The sequence below is a fragment of the Orbicella franksi genome, chromosome 7 (assembly GCF_964199315.1).
Source record: "Orbicella franksi chromosome 7, jaOrbFran1.1, whole genome shotgun sequence".
Lineage (NCBI taxonomy): Eukaryota > Metazoa > Cnidaria > Anthozoa > Scleractinia > Merulinidae > Orbicella > Orbicella franksi.
In genome coordinates, this window is record NC_138151.1 from 26,253,110 (window position 1) to 26,268,592 (window position 15,483).

A 15,483-nucleotide genomic window follows, 5' to 3' on the forward strand; every position below is an offset into this window, starting at 1 on the left:
AACTAGGGGCGGGGGGAGGTTAGGGGCAGGGGGAGGGGTATATTTAAAGGTTTTACATAAATGTTTCATTGAACACCCGAATACACACCAGTCATAGAAATGTTATCCAAGTATAAGGAGCGTATAAGATGGTAGAAGAAATAATGTTCAGGACCATGACGCAAAATTCTCATAACTACACATCTTTAAAGCGTTTGTGTAAAGTATCATTAAAATGTATTGAATTGAATCCATTTTGTGAGTACTTTTAGACTGTAAACAATGGTTGCTATGGGTGTTGCTATGTTGAAATATAGCTAGAAGTGTTCAGATTTCTTAATTTAAACGTAAATTCAGGAGTAATTAGAGGAAAATCGTTTCAAAATACGATTTACAAATGGACAGGGATGTTGAATCTTCATGTTCCAAAAAAATGGCTTTCTGGAGAAAAATTTATATCTGAGAGTATAAGACCCCCTTAAAACGATTAATGAGATGCCATTTTCAGACTCGCGTTTAGGGATCGAAAACATTCTTTTACGGTCTGTCACTGACTGTACGGATGGTAAAGTCGTTTTTTTTCTTTTTCTTTCTTTTTTTTTTCTCAAACCGTATCATTTTGTGTATATTGGGTGACTCTCAAATGCAAGGCACTAAAAAATGTACTCTTTCCGGTGCAAAAAGATGACATCTAAGTTCGACATTTTCCTTCCTTAATGTCGTATTTAGCTGTAGATCTTTACAACTTTGTTCCTCTCCGTTGATGGCAGAGTAAATAGCTATTCCCTTCCTTGGGCTGTAAAAGAAAAAGAGCAAGTTTCGAGCGCTACCATGCATCTTCTACCATCCGTAGTTCTGCACGGGGCACACCCACGGCAGTCCCTTGGTCGGGTGTACAAGAATTCCTTCTGGACTGTATTTATTCTGGATTCTATAGGCTCTACCCCTTAAGATTAGGCTGTCTCAGACTCTACCAACCGAGGATTACAAGGATTCCGAAGGATTCACTTCGTACAAACTTTCAATATGGCTTCTCATACAAAGTAATAACATTCAACGTGTCCCAAAAACACTTTCGGTCTCATGACAATTACGTCATCGCGTACAGTCGGGTGTTTTCATGTTATTGTTAAGAAACTCGTACCACTTTGTTTATAGCCGATCAAAAGTAGAACCAAACAATATGGAAGTTTTTTTTTGGTGCGATGGATTGTTATAAGTAGTCAAATGGTGAGAGTGAAATTAGAACTACAAATCAGTAAAGCTAAAACACTGACGGTATATATACATAAGTTATGCCGAGCTGTGTTCAGATCAGGGCTCACTCTCCTTGTTTGCTTCCTTATCACTGCATCTCATCAGAAATATCTATTCTGAGTTTTGAGCTCTATTCGGAGGGTTTGCTGTAAAAATACGATCCATTTTACTGGTCTTGCTAATTGATCCGTATACTTCTCAGTTGCTTTTTTACGGTGTAGAGTGAAATGTTGAGATTAGTTGGGTTTAGGGGCTGTATTCCGGTCAATACCTATACCATTAAACCTTAAGATATAAACTTTAATGTTTGTTGTAGTTATTAATATTACTTCAATGATTATATTATTTTTTTTGTAGACTGGATTTTGAGGACCACCACCGAGGGAACAAAGACTGGAATTCAGTGGACCCTTTGGTTACAGCTGGAAGACTTAAACAACGCCGATGACCTGGCCCCTCTTTCACATAACCATGAACAGATGCAAGCTTAAGGCAAGGCCACTGGTCTGACAGCAGCATAAAAAAAAAAACAGGACTGAAGATTGATAGCGGTAAACCAAAGGTCATGAGGATCAACACCATCAAAGAAAATTTACTGAGTCACAGTGGAAGGAGAGCGATAGAGATAAATAGTTGCCTAAGACGCATTTTTAACATTTTTAGTGGCCTGAGCCGGAGAATTCGCAATGAGGAGCTTTGGCAGAGAGGGAAACAACAACCGGTAGGTGAACAGATTTTGAGAAGAAAATGGGGCTGGATTGGCCACACCCTGCGGAAAGCACCAAACAACATCACCCGGCAACATCCCGAGGAAAGAGAAAGAGGGGACGCCCCAGAAACGGCTGGCGATGGGACACTGATGCAGAACTGAAGCTGATAGGATACAACTGGAAAGAAGCTGAACGAAAAGCCCAAGTTCGAGTTCGCTGGCGAGGGGTTGTCGATGGCTTCAGTATGCTCCACCTGGAGCGATGGGCCTAAGTAAGTAAGTCTTGCTTCGCGGAGGGGTGGAGGAGGTAACGATGTGCAACACAAAAAATGTGTCGTATCTAGGGTTACAATACATCATAATGGTATTTATTTGTTTTAGAGAAAACCACTTGCTCTCCTTGTGATAATATTACATACGCAGGTTTATTCGTCGTTACTGTGAGCCGGTGTCGATTTCAAACTAGATGGAAGACACTTTACATACAGAATCGGACACGGGTGCTCTGCGCTTTTACTTGCCCTGAAACATAGCACGCACAGGGCGAATTTTCTCAGCCATAGTTGGGAAAGCAAGCAATCCTATCTCTTCTTTTAAGCACACTGAACATGGAGCCTCGTTCAAACAACAACCTTTGGGTCCTATAACGGTGATTGTATTTAAAAGGCGGGGGAAGGGGATCGAGATCATAAAAAGTTCGTAAAATAAGGAAAAGTCTGCTGAAGTGTTTTCGTAGGGCCAAAAATGGGCGTAGTAGTAAAGTGGTCGTATTGACGGCTAATAGTCGTTATGCGGGGCTCCACGTTATACTGCATATGTGATTATTACTGTGTTTCAGCTGTTTCAAGAACGTTAGCCTTAAAAAGGGTAAAATAAAAGCGAACGCGACATTATCGAAAAGTAATGGATAGCTTTAGCTTACACTTGTTTGATCGAAGTTGCCGGTGTTTCAGTAGGAGATTTCTCTTCATCGTGACTTTCGGGTAAGGCGAACGGTCAATACCCAGTATACCTTTCGGCATTGTCGCGTACGCTTTTCTAGGACAACCTTTCTAAAACCTGATTTAACATAGCCATCAGTCGTCATCAATAACTGTGACGTCAATCACACCAGGAAGTTTAGCCAGCTTCTTAGTGAGCGCTATTTTAAGTCTGTTAAGATATTTCTTCTTCCAGTCGATATTTTCTTGCGCAATTCTGTCGTCCGTGTTCTGAATTTTCCTCATAAGTTCAGCCCTTAATGCGTTAATCCGAGTTTGTTCATCTTCTCCTGACTGTGAATTCAAATTGTCTTTCTTTTCTGTCACGTGATCGATGGAATCTCCTTTCAAAGGTGCGCTAGTTATTTCAACTACATCGTCAGTTTCATTTCTGTCAACATGACAGAGCTTGGTATCTTGTGCAGTGCTGCTTGATGGCACTTCGTTAATACAACTCCGCTGACCACTGACGATCTTGCACGAGTCTTTTTCATTATTTGGAGGGCTAGGTACAGAATCTTGTGCAGGAGGTGAATCTATTATTTCAACAACATTGACTGTTCCAGTTTTGTCATTGGCTGTTGCAGCCTCGCATGTCTTAACGTACTGGCAGAGCTTAGCAGCCTCGCTTGGCCCAGCAACATTGCTTAGCCCATAGCTAGGAACCTCGCATGGTTTGGTAGCCTCGTTAGGGCTAGCAAATTTTGGATTGCTTTGGACTGGTACTTTATTGAAGCAACTCTGCTGGCCACTAACGAACGAGTTTACGAAACTCCTTTCGTGAGGTGAACGAATTGTTTGGGCGGGAATTATAGGAGAATTTACTGGACTTAAAGTATTGTTTGCAACACATCGTTTGTCAACTTTTGGAGCAGTTTTTCTCGGTAGCATCTCGAGGTTGTAAAATCGTTGATCCGAAAATGCTGCCGGGTTCTGTGGCAACTTGCTGGAAAAATTTGGTTGCTGACCGGAAGTAATATTACTGTTTACTGGTCGCCCAGTCTCCTGCAGCCAACCCCTGACTGTAGAATCTGAAGAAACTGGAAACGAAGTTGCAACATTTCCTGACTGATATGAACGACCGGAAACCGTGTTTCCGGTGCTTGAAGACTGTGAACCAGTATTTCCTGGCGTCCTCCTTTCGTCTATGACTGAATCAGTCGCATCGACGTAAATGGAATGCCGCTGATCGATAACTAATGCTGTCGCAGTTCTCTTTGGTGTGACATTCTCTCCGTCTGTCGACCGACCGATGACGCCATAGGATATTTGTGAAATTACTGGAGTGGCACTTGCAACAGTTGAAGGATGCCTCACTTGGGAATGTTTGTTCAAAGCTCCCTCTCTTATCGAAGAATGAGTATTTTGAGAGGAATCCGCTGAACCGTCAACTCTGGTTAAAAGCTCTCTTAGCTGCCGAAAGGTATTGTTCGAAGAGAACGGTTGCTGGCGCCGTTTCCACGATTCGATTATTTGCAATATTTTACTATTGCCTTCAGTTTCGCTCTTTGACTGTAAACCTTCTTGCAAATGGTCAACGTTTAGATGTGGCACGTCAGAGTGAGGTTGTGAGTGCAAATCAACGCTGTTTTGATCCACCCTTTGACGTGGGTGATATTTTTGTCCAACATCGCAGACACCTATATTGGTACCTGCTCCACTGAAAACACTTTTGCTGCTAGTGCTGTGCCCTTCAGTATGTCCTGGTGACAAAGAAGCGCCATTATCTTGATGTTGCCGAGGTCCTCCCATCTCTCGATATCTGCTGCTGCTTGAACCAGTCCCCATTGTAGCATTCTCGCTGTAAGGTTGTCTCCCTACCTCACGTCCTTTGGTAACTAAGTTTACAAGCTCCGAGGAATTGCTCGCTGAAGGGACCTGGTTTCCACTTGACGCCAATTGATGTGTGATGTACCTCATCAATTCCCTTCTCTGTTCAATTCGGTTCTCGTTTGTTTCCGATGCGTCTCTGCTGGAAAGACCGGCAAATGTAGGTTTATTGTAGTTATCTACCTCGATAATTTCTTCACGGTGATAACGTTGCTTACCAGAACTAACTGTATTATATCCACTGTATGGTCCCGGTACCGTGGTGTTCGTATGTCGTTGTTGACTGAACTCATTAGCTGAATTATGCATTGGTTGATTTTTCGCCGCTAAATCTTGATTCGCGATCAAATGTTGATTGCGCAAAATGTTCGAGGAGGTGTTTAGAACAGTGGAAGCCTGGGCAGGAGCGCTGATGGCAAGAGCAGTTGAATTTTGGAGTAAATCGTTAGTAATGACTTGATGTCTATCAGCTCGTGCCTGAGAAAGAAAACGCTGCTGACCAGCAGATAACAGTGGCCTCGACCCGGATGGTTCTGCTCTCTGTTCCGCATTTGAGAGTAGGCGTCTAAGCATTCGTGTGTCATCGTATGCAAGTTGATGCTGACCGCAAGTTGCAGGCGCGGTCTCTTGAGCATTTATGTCAGCTATCCGGGCATAACTGTTCTGTAATGTTCGGCTACTAACGGATGGCGGCACAGGTTGATGCGAAGTGGTTCTTTGAAGAGAAGTTTGTCTTGATGGTTCAGAAACGATTGTTGAAACATTGGTGGATCTGGTTCGATTATTTGAGACCCTTTGTCTAGTGGTTTCGCTTTTGCTTCCACTATCTTGTGATCCACTCTTTCTTTCCTCTGGAGCCCTAGCTAAAATCGAAGTCTTTCCCTTATTGTCGGTGTGAACCAAGTACGATTCTCCTTTATGGTCGAAACGCTTCACGGAGAAAACTTCATCTTTTATCACAAGAAACATATCGTTTTTGCCATCGTCTTGCTTAAAGGTAAATAAAAGATCGTACTCTTTTTCAGACTGGGGATTTGAAGGAGACTGGCTGCGGGAGTCTCCAGGAATCTGATCTGCTCGCGACGAAGCACACGGTTTCACTTCATGCACATCAACAGCTTCTCCTACATTAACGTAGTCATTGATGTTTTGACGCTGACGAGAACATTGAGGTTTCCTTTGGAAATCTGTTTCTGTCGAACTTGACAGTGGTAATGAAATCGAGTGAACACCGACAAGTTTCGGGAAGAAGTTGTGATCATACGCAAAACCGTCGCTTTTTCCAGAGTCTGAACTCTTTATAGTCCTTAGAATCGGCTTTGTCGTTTCAGCTTGAACTTGGTCTGCAATTGAGAGCACTGATATTTTCCTCTTGCCTTTATCGACAGAACGCATCGATACTTTATGACTCTCGCGCTCAGTTGCGACTTCATTTACGTCTTCAGCAATTTGAGGAGAGCGTTTTGGTTTCCCGTCTTTATGTTGGAAAACAACGGTGTCTTTTTCAGTTGAAAAAGTCCTATTCACGTTGTTCAAGCAAGATTTTTTGCTTCTCTGAGAGGCTGAAATATTCTCGTAAATATCCGCATTGTTTTCAAACGAATGAGCCACTTCACTGACGATACTCTGGAGACTTGTTTTGCTCGAAAGCAAAATACTTTCTTTATCCTCCCAGAAACATGATTCATCTTCTTGTTTGGTGCGCTTCATGTAGGGCGTGGTCATCTCATGTCGGCTGTCAATCAAGGGGCGTTTCCCTGGAGACGATGCAAGATGACACTCTGTCGGAACATTTTCCCGCTTCACGGCGTACATAGAAATGGTTTCTTCATTTTTAACAATGTTACTTGGAAATAAAGTGGAAGTAATCTCTTTATTTCGGTGTGTTTGCATTTTCTCGTGATGGTCGCCAGTCCTCTCTCAACTCTCTTGCAAGTATGTACCAATTATAACAAATGCCTGTTCTACAGCGTAGCGGAGACAGAAGTTGAAGTGAAGATCTCAGAAAAATCGTCTAAGCATCGATTCTGTTTAAAAAAAAAAAGTCGAAAAACAATCATTAGATTTCTTTTTTAATTTCCTTTGAAGCCTCGTCGATTAACCAAAAAGTTCTTAGTCGTTGTATTAAAGATCTGTCTCGAAAGGAGCGTTTGCAGTTTCATTGTTGTAAGTAAATCCCAAAAGTTGTGATATGTTCCGAAAACGTACTTCACAAACTTGGCTTTCTGAAAAGATTATGTCTCACTTATATCCTATTTCAAAGAAAAAACAACTCATCCTAAAACACTCGAAGTACCTCCAACTAAGTAAAGGTCATATTTAGAGAGGAAACCATCCTGCAAATACACCTAACATTAGCGAAAATGTAATTTCCACTGTGCTAGGAGCAAAAATAAACTATTCCCTTGCTTCGACTCTAATTGCAAGCTGTGAGGGATGAGCATCTTGCGTGATAGAGGTCACAGCAAAGATATCTTAACTTTTCATGAGAATATTTAAGATCAGTTTTAGGAGGTAGAAATAATAGAAAGCTCTTCATAAAAATGGCTTATCTTACTTCCACTGCGTATTGTTTGTTGTCTAACCACTTTTTGTGTTGATATGAAGCAATTTTAGTGAGTTTTCGCTTTCTGCGTTTTCCAAGAGTGAATCACCGACTTGACTTTAAAGAAATGTCCGCAAACAAGGAAACCAGGATTGTTGTCCAAATTGTTTCCTTGGCGCCCAAATTAAACAAGGAAATATTTGTCACGGAAGCTTAATATTTCAAAAACTTCAGAAACGTGCGTTTTTTGTCTCCCGGAAAACATAATTGGCTTCCGCAATCAACAAAAGTTTTGGTGTGAACGCAAACGAGCCGTACTGAACGCATTTATAGCTGCGTGGCCCAACCTCGTCCCCAGGGCCTTCTCCTCGACGATTTTCAAAATGGCGGCTCGTTGTTCGTTTTCGAAAACAAAAATATCTATACAAATGTAGGGAAAATTACATACGCGACTGCACGCTTTCTAACACAGCTACATCCCTCAAATTTGGGTAATGCAATCCTTTGTCTAGTATCTTAACTTTGCTAGTCCTAGGTTGTTCAGAAATCGATTTTAGGCATTGGATCAACAATTTCTGACGCGCTTTGACCCGTCAAGTTGGCTCAAGACCGTGATAAGGCTTTCGTGGAGATAGTGGAGTCTGCAATACCTCGAGAAACCTTAGAAAGGGAACATTCCTTAAAGCACGCACGTTTTCCTCCGTGTAACTCCCATTGAGATGTATTCCAACTTCGACATCTAACATCGAATCTATCGAAGTTTGATTGCGTTCGATTGCACCAATGGACCATGCACGTATACTTGTTAATTCATTATTATTCGAAACCGTGGACTGATTCTTTAGACGTCATTTTTAATAGCTATTATGAAGAAACTGAAGGGAAAAAAAATTCAAAACAATAACAAAAAAGGAAAACAAAAAATTGCAGAAAAAGAAAAATAATCGTTCCCACACCGGGAATCGAACCCGGGCCACGGCGGTGAGAGCGCCGGATCCTAACCACTAGACCATATGGGATTTGACCCTGTAGAGAAGACAAATTTAAAAATGAAATCATTTAAGCTCAAGTTGAACTATCGCTAACAACAAACACAGTTCAGTTTCCTTCTTTGGAACGTAAAACCACTCGGTTTGTTTTGATCAATTTGCCCCTTTGTTTATTGTTGCACTTAATCACTTTGCTGGATTTTGACTTGAAATTTTATTATAAGGCGGCCGATGTCGTCGATTTTTATAGCGGCGGTTCACTTGATCACTGGCACCTGCATGTACTACTGTACTCACCTCTGTTTTCGCCTCGCAATCTTTTGTCGAATTTTAGTTTCTCTCTCTGATCTTCCGTTTCATCTTAACCACTTCTCTTAACCGCATTTGATCATCACTTAGATTTTAAAATATGACAAGTAATGCTCGCAAAGCCCTCGTGCTTCAGCGGCTTAATTAAAATAGATTGCTTAAGCTTTCACGGAAGGCACAAATACCAAACGGCTTTCCACTGAAATCATTTCTTTATATAGAAATAACAGTTTCTTGATGGACTGTAGGGTCCGAACGCTGGCAGGCGGTTGTGTTGGCCTTTGATTGCACGGCGGTCCTCGCTTTAAGGCTGACGGCGGTGAGGGCTGAACACGAAAAAGAATTGATCCGTAATATTATGCATGTAATAAGAATTGTTTACCCAGGAAAGTCTTTGTCCAAACAAATGTGCTTGGAAAACAATGATTCATTAAGAAATGCATCTGCCTTACTTGCTGTCACTTCCTAAACACGTGTTCACGTGATCGACCTCGGCTATATAAAGAAACTATTCGTAGCACATTTCGGTGCAGTGTGTCTTTGTTCGTGATGGGAGTGTGTTTTGACCCAGCTCTTCGATAAATTTACATTACTGATCATGAAGATTAGACAAACATATTACAGATACAACGTTGACAAGAGTAGAAGCAAAATACTTCGATTTTGTGACAAAACTGTGACACAACGGCTTCTACCGTCTCATCAACTGAAATAAGTGACTTACAAACGGACAGCTGTCAGTCGCATGCATCACTGGTGGCCACTTGATACAGTCATCTGAATATTCGACTAGCCATTCGGACAAATATTTATAAGGCAACCAATACAACCGTAGGGAGAGTATTAATGCATCATTCTTCAAGCCTACGTTGGACATACCTTTTGACAACTGTCGAAGATAGCCTGATGAATCGAAGCATCCAAGTTGTTCCAGGAATGAAATCGAACCTGAATAAAAATGAAAAACGGAGCGTTGGTCTGACAGATGAAAGTCAAGAAATTGATCTAATTCATTTCTATAGTTGAAAATATGGAAGTTTTTAAATTCTACGTACTAGTCTCTGAATCTAGTCGCCGAGCGGTAATTCAGCGTCAAGGCGTACGCTTTGAAAACTTACATGCAGGGCTTCTTTAGTTCTCGCGAAAAACAAAAACCCTCTAAAACGTGAATAGCGACACAGACTTCAGTGCAACACAATGGGACCCGTCCGCAAGTGCTCTATTGAAAAGAACAGCTGTTATTAACTATGTTCAGGCTCTTGTTTCCCAAGTGAGCTAGTATTCAAAGTAACTAACTGAGCTCAAAAGGTCGGATATAACGCTATAACTTTCAGCATGGACTTTATGCGCCTCCGCAGCGCCTACAGGCAAGTGGCAAACTGTGAACTCAATATCACAGACGGACTAGACGGCAGTTTATTATAATTTTAAAATAAAAAGCATTGTTGCGGAGGCAAATGTTTCCAAGTTTAGCCGCAAGGCCTGTTGCGGAAACAAATTTTGCCGGCTCAGAAACAAGAAAATGTTTTTGCCTCAGGTCTAAAACATTTTTGCTTCCCGGACACAAGCTTCCGAAACATATGTTTCCCTGTTTAGTAACCATGAATGCAATATTGAGGTTTTCAGTGCTGCCCATAAAAACTCTCAACTTCCTAGCACGATTCGGCAACGGGGCCGCAAAACATCTGTTTGCCGTCCCGCTAATTTAGCCCCGAAAACATAACAAAAAATAAAGTATCAGCAATAATGTTCCTTAGTTTGTCTAGGACTCCAGAATATCAAAAACCCATACTTTTTACGCTTCTTAATTTTTTAATTTTCATACGATTGACAGACAGCTATGTTTTTCGAAAAAAAAAATACATTCAATTATGTTAGCCAGAACTAGCTTGACAGTGATTTTCAATTACTTCTGTCGGAAACGTCGTTCCATATTTAATATTGGGTTTCTTTTTATATTTTTTAACATTACAATTTTCGAAGGAATACGATTAGCTATAGTCAACACACGTGCTAGCGCACAGCTGGCGCACAGTTTGGACCTTGGACTTTGGACTAAATCCACCTGGCCGAGAACTACTGGCGACAAGGTTAGCAAAGATTGGACTTTAGACAGACAGTTATTGTTAAAAGTATAAACACAAAGAACCACTATAAATTACCATAATCTGATAATTCCATATAATTGTAAATTTAGAAATACGCGCGATTATCCGTTGTAGTTGTGTTCCGCCTATAATTTTATTGCCGAAACACAGATTTTCACCGTACTCCAGAGTCTCTTAATAAGACTGGTTCTCATATGAAAGATATGATCGCTACAATCGCCGCGAGCCGGAAGAAAGGTCCAGCGATCGTTGCCACCAATACAAGTGGAAACATTGAACTCTTTAGCAATCGTTGAGTCTTCGATTCTCTCTTGACGATCGTAGTAATGTCGTCGGGATCGACTATACTCGTTCTTTGATCCAGGTCCTCTCGGGCATTGTTTGTTTGTTTGTCTGTTTATTATCATTATTCTGTGGCGATCGTGGCAATACTTATGGCAACTGTTAGTCGTTGAGATTCGCTAAATTTGTCTTTGGAGCGATTGCAACGATGGCGGCGATTATATAGCGATCGTAAAGGTCGTAACGATCATATGGAAACCAGCCAGCCAGAAAGGAAAACCCGAAAGGAAAGACCGAAGGAAATTTTAAATTTCCTTCGGTCTATGCTAATTGCTTTCCTTTCATTGAAGGCCGCCAGAAGGCAAGTGTTCTAAACTTTGCAAAACTCATGTGCGGTACTGAAGAAAAAGGTCAAAGCACGAGGATTACATAAAGTTTATGCACTCTAAACTCTTTAATAAATTGTAAGTGCTTTTGATTTATTTTTCTTAGATCATTCTGAACTCGGAGGCTGCACCGATACGAAAACCCGCCCTGCGTTATGAAAATTGTTCGGGAAATTTTGTTCTGCTTCGGATACTTTGTCATCAAAATCAAAATCTGCGGATGGCCTTTCTGACCATCAAATTTCCTTTTTCAGTGATAACTTGGGTTGAGGTTGCCGGACCATACTGAGAATATATTTTGAGGGTGAGGGGTAAGTCTTTAAAAGGGTTAAAAATTGGTGGTAAATAAATGTCTAATGTTCATTTTCACGACGTAAATTTGGCCAAAAGTTGCATATCTGATACTATTCGTTTCGCTGGTTTACGGTGTTTTATAAAACGAACATTTTTCACCCCGGTCAATCGGATCAAAAGTTTCACTGAAAACAAGATGGCGGCTGCGAAGCGCAAGGTCAAAACTCGTTAGGTAATCGCAACGAAATGACAGTCCCCTTACCAGGCTGAAGTTCGTCATGTCAGCGTCCATGTAAGCCTCTTCCAGCGGTTACTTAACTGGTCATTTAATTTGGAATGAAATCTGCAAATGTAGTCTAATATATATTTATCAGAGTAGGAGCAATATTTTCATTATTTTCTATTTCTTTGCCAGCTTGTGTCTGAACAAAAAAACAAACAAACAAAAGGAAAAAAGAGATAAAGTAGATAAACCAAAAGAAAAGGATTTGAAACAAAAAAGAAAATAAAGCGGTCATATGTTTCCGGCCGGGCTCGAACCGGCGACCTTCCGCGTGTTAGGCGGACGTGATAACCACTACACTACGGAAACTTACGTGATACATGGTCGAGAAAAATATATATATAATCATTTTACAAATAGAGTTATCCAAACTGTTAGAAAATAGCCTAATAAAAAGCCGATTATCATACTGATCATCTTGATTTTGTATCGCTCTACCAATTTGGTGATATCGGACCCCCAAATTGAGATGGCGCTAGTCAACTTCTCAGCCGCTGTTTGGGCCACGAAAACAGTGCACTGGGAACGAGAGAAGCGTTGCGTGACGGTTTGCGAACGAGGTTTCTAGGCTTTGTTTTCTTCCGGATCCCTCTAAACAGCGTTTGATGGTTCAAATGAGCTTTTACCTTTGAAGTTAAATTGCAGATTGGCAAGAGTAACCTGAAGCTGTGGCAACGGCAACGATACACAGATAAGTTCGTAAGCAGTCGGTGTGACAGCTGAAACAACGCGTCACGCAAAGGTAGCCACAAGGAAATGGACTGCTGGTGCGATTTTGAAAGCCAACCGGAAGTTGTGAACAAATTTTCACCCTGACAAAAAGAGGACACGATGCTGTGACAGAAGGTGTAAAATTCGGTGTATTGATGAAGCCTAGCATTTATAAACGAGGCGCTACACGCGTGTTTGAACAAGTCCCTTGTTTCCAGGTTTTCTCACGCGTGTTTATTTTTAATTAATCAATTGTCCCTAGTTGGTCTTACTTCAGCTCGCATGATTCTTCTTCCGTATTTATTTTAGTCCTCCGAATGAGATTCTATTAACGGATTACGTAACGATTGACTACCGCTTTCTTAGTGTTTATTCTTACGTTGTTTAAATGATGCCAAAGCGACTGATTATGGAGAAGCAATATACAGATCGTCGAGGCGTATCTTGTCCATTCGTAGCCGAAGCTTGGTATGCAATGCGGGCATTCCCGTCCTGAACCGGAAGATGTAGAGAGTTAATAAAGAACTACACGGTTAGATTCCTGAAAAGACTAAAAAAAGGAGGTTCACTAACAAAGTCGACTTAAAGTTATTGAAAAAAAAAATGATGAGGGCTTGGAGTGTGTCGTTTAGAATACCTTAAAACCTCACGTATGCCTTAGTATTCAAACATGAACACGTTTCATACTTCGCATGAGTCTTGTGTCCCAGTCGAACACCACGGAACACTTTAAGTGTGTCGTTTAGAATACCTTAAAACCTCACGTATGCCTTAGTATTCAAACATGAACACGTTTGATACTTCGCACGAGTCTCGTGTCCCAGTCGAACACCACAGAACACTTGAAGTGTGTCGTTTAGAATACCTTAAAACCTCACGTATGCCTTAGTATTCAAACATGAACACGTTTCATACTTCGCACGAGTCTCGTGTCCCAGTCGAACACCACGGAACACTTTAAGTGTGTCGTTTAGAATACCTTAAAACCTCACGTATATGTCTCAGTATTCAAACATGAACACGTTTGATACTTCGCACGAGTCTCGTGTCCCAGTCAAACACCACGGAACACTTGAAATGTGTCGTTAAGAATACCTTAAAACCTCACGTATGCCTCAGTATTCAAACGTGAACACGTTTCATACTTCGCACGAGTCTCGTGTCCCAGTCGAACACCACGGAACACTTGAAGTGTGTCGTTAAGAATACCTTAAAACCTCACGTATGCCTCAGTATTCAAACGTGAACACGTTTCATACTTCGCACGAGTCTCGTGTCCCAGTCGAACACCACGGAACACTTGAAGTGTGTCGTTAAGAATACCTTAAAACCTCACGTATGCCTCAGTATTCAAACGTGAACACGTTTCATACTTCGCACGAGTCTCGTGTCCCAGTCGAACACCACGGAACACTTGAAGTGTGTCGTTAAGAATACCTTAAAACCTCACGTATGCCTCAGTATTCAAACGTGAACACGTTTCATACTTCGCACGAGTCTCGTGTCCCAGTCGAACACCACGGAACACTTGAAGTGTGTCGTTAAGATTACCTTAAAACCTCACGTATGCCTCAGTATTCAAACGTGAACACGTTTCATACTTCGCATGAGTCTTGTGTTCCAGTCGAACACCACAGAAGACTTGAAGTGTGTCCTTTAGAATACCTTACAACCTCACATATGCCTCAGTATTCAAACATGAACACGTTTCATACTTCGCATGAGTCTCGTGTTCCAGTCGCACGCTTCACGCTTAGTTGGTTCAAAATAATTCTTTTCATTTAATCAATGCATTTAGAAACTGACAGTTAGGAGGACTACATATACACGTAGGTTAGGACATAATGAACTTACAAGGATTGTTTCAATTTTTCAAGTTTACCTTTCCCTCTTTTGAGAAATTTATCAATCCTTATAACTTCACTGAATATTCTGAACCTCACATGTAATTATTGTTATAACAAAGAAGTGATGTACTAAAAAGGTAAACACAATCACTGAAATGAATAATTATACAATGTAAGAGCAACTTTATTTTATCAATCGATGTGTCCATTTATGTACAGTGTACTCTGCTTTAAACAGTCTGTGACATCATAATAAAATTATAAACAGTATAACTGAATATATATTAAATATGATTAAAAACTGACAACAACTATTAGTACATGTAAAAAGCTTGCCTAAAAAGAAAGTCTTAACCTTAGCTTTTTGTGATATTCTCCCAATAATTATAATTTCAGTTCCTTTCAGGATTTGCTCCAGTCAATTTTTGACTGTAATACATTAAGTTCCTGAATTTGTGTGTTAAGTTCATAAGATATATCTTCCAATCAATGGAATGGTAACAACGACCTTTTCTCTTCCATAATTAAATTTAACTTTGTACTGAACTGTCAAACATTGACTGTGAATTCTTTGTGCTAGAATGAAAGGCATTTCTGAATGACTTTCAAAATCAGTACACCATACTTCAAGGGGGTCCGGAAACCAGTTCCTTTCAGGATAGCCCTTGAACCAATCAACCTCAGCGAGCACAAAAGTAAGTTTCTGCCTTTTGCCTTGGCCTTGCTTTACAACCACATCATTGGTAAGGAATCTGCAAACTTTTCCTGGCCTACACTCCCCGTTAAACCATTTAGCTAAAACACCATAATTCCTTGAACATCTGTATATTGCACCACTGATTTGAACTCTTGAAAAGCGGTCACAGAGTCTTTGAGTAGAAACTACCTCACAGTTGGGAAGCAAAGTTTTATACATTTCTGTAAGTTTGGAATGATCATCATCATTTAAAGCAATCCTCTTGACCGGTGGCAAA

General features: G+C 40.8%; 1 protein-coding gene and 2 non-coding genes across 3 annotated transcripts; all 3 read right to left on the reverse strand.

Moving 5' to 3' along the window:
- Positions 1–1,065: 1,065 nt before the first annotated feature.
- Positions 1,066–9,257, reverse strand: LOC145492067 (uncharacterized). Its single transcript, XM_081471383.1, has 2 exons — positions 8,587–9,257; positions 1,066–6,782 (listed from the first exon to the last, which is right to left on the reverse strand). The coding sequence occupies exon 2, from the start codon at positions 6,646–6,648 to the stop codon at positions 3,022–3,024; it is 3,627 nt and encodes a 1,208-aa protein (XP_081327509.1). The 5' UTR covers positions 6,649–6,782; positions 8,587–9,257; the 3' UTR covers positions 1,066–3,021.
- Positions 8,248–8,319, reverse strand: Trnae-cuc (transfer RNA glutamic acid (anticodon CUC)). The gene has a single exon. It is a non-coding gene; the product is annotated as a tRNA-Glu (tRNA).
- Positions 9,258–12,187: 2,930 nt separating the features above from the next.
- Positions 12,188–12,260, reverse strand: Trnav-aac (transfer RNA valine (anticodon AAC)). The gene has a single exon. It is a non-coding gene; the product is annotated as a tRNA-Val (tRNA).
- Positions 12,261–15,483: the final 3,223 nt, after the last annotated feature.

Coding starts and splice junctions, on each gene's coding strand:
- LOC145492067 (XM_081471383.1), bottom strand. CDS start 6,648: ATGCAAACACACCGAAATAAAGAGATTACTTCCACTTTATTTCCAAGT.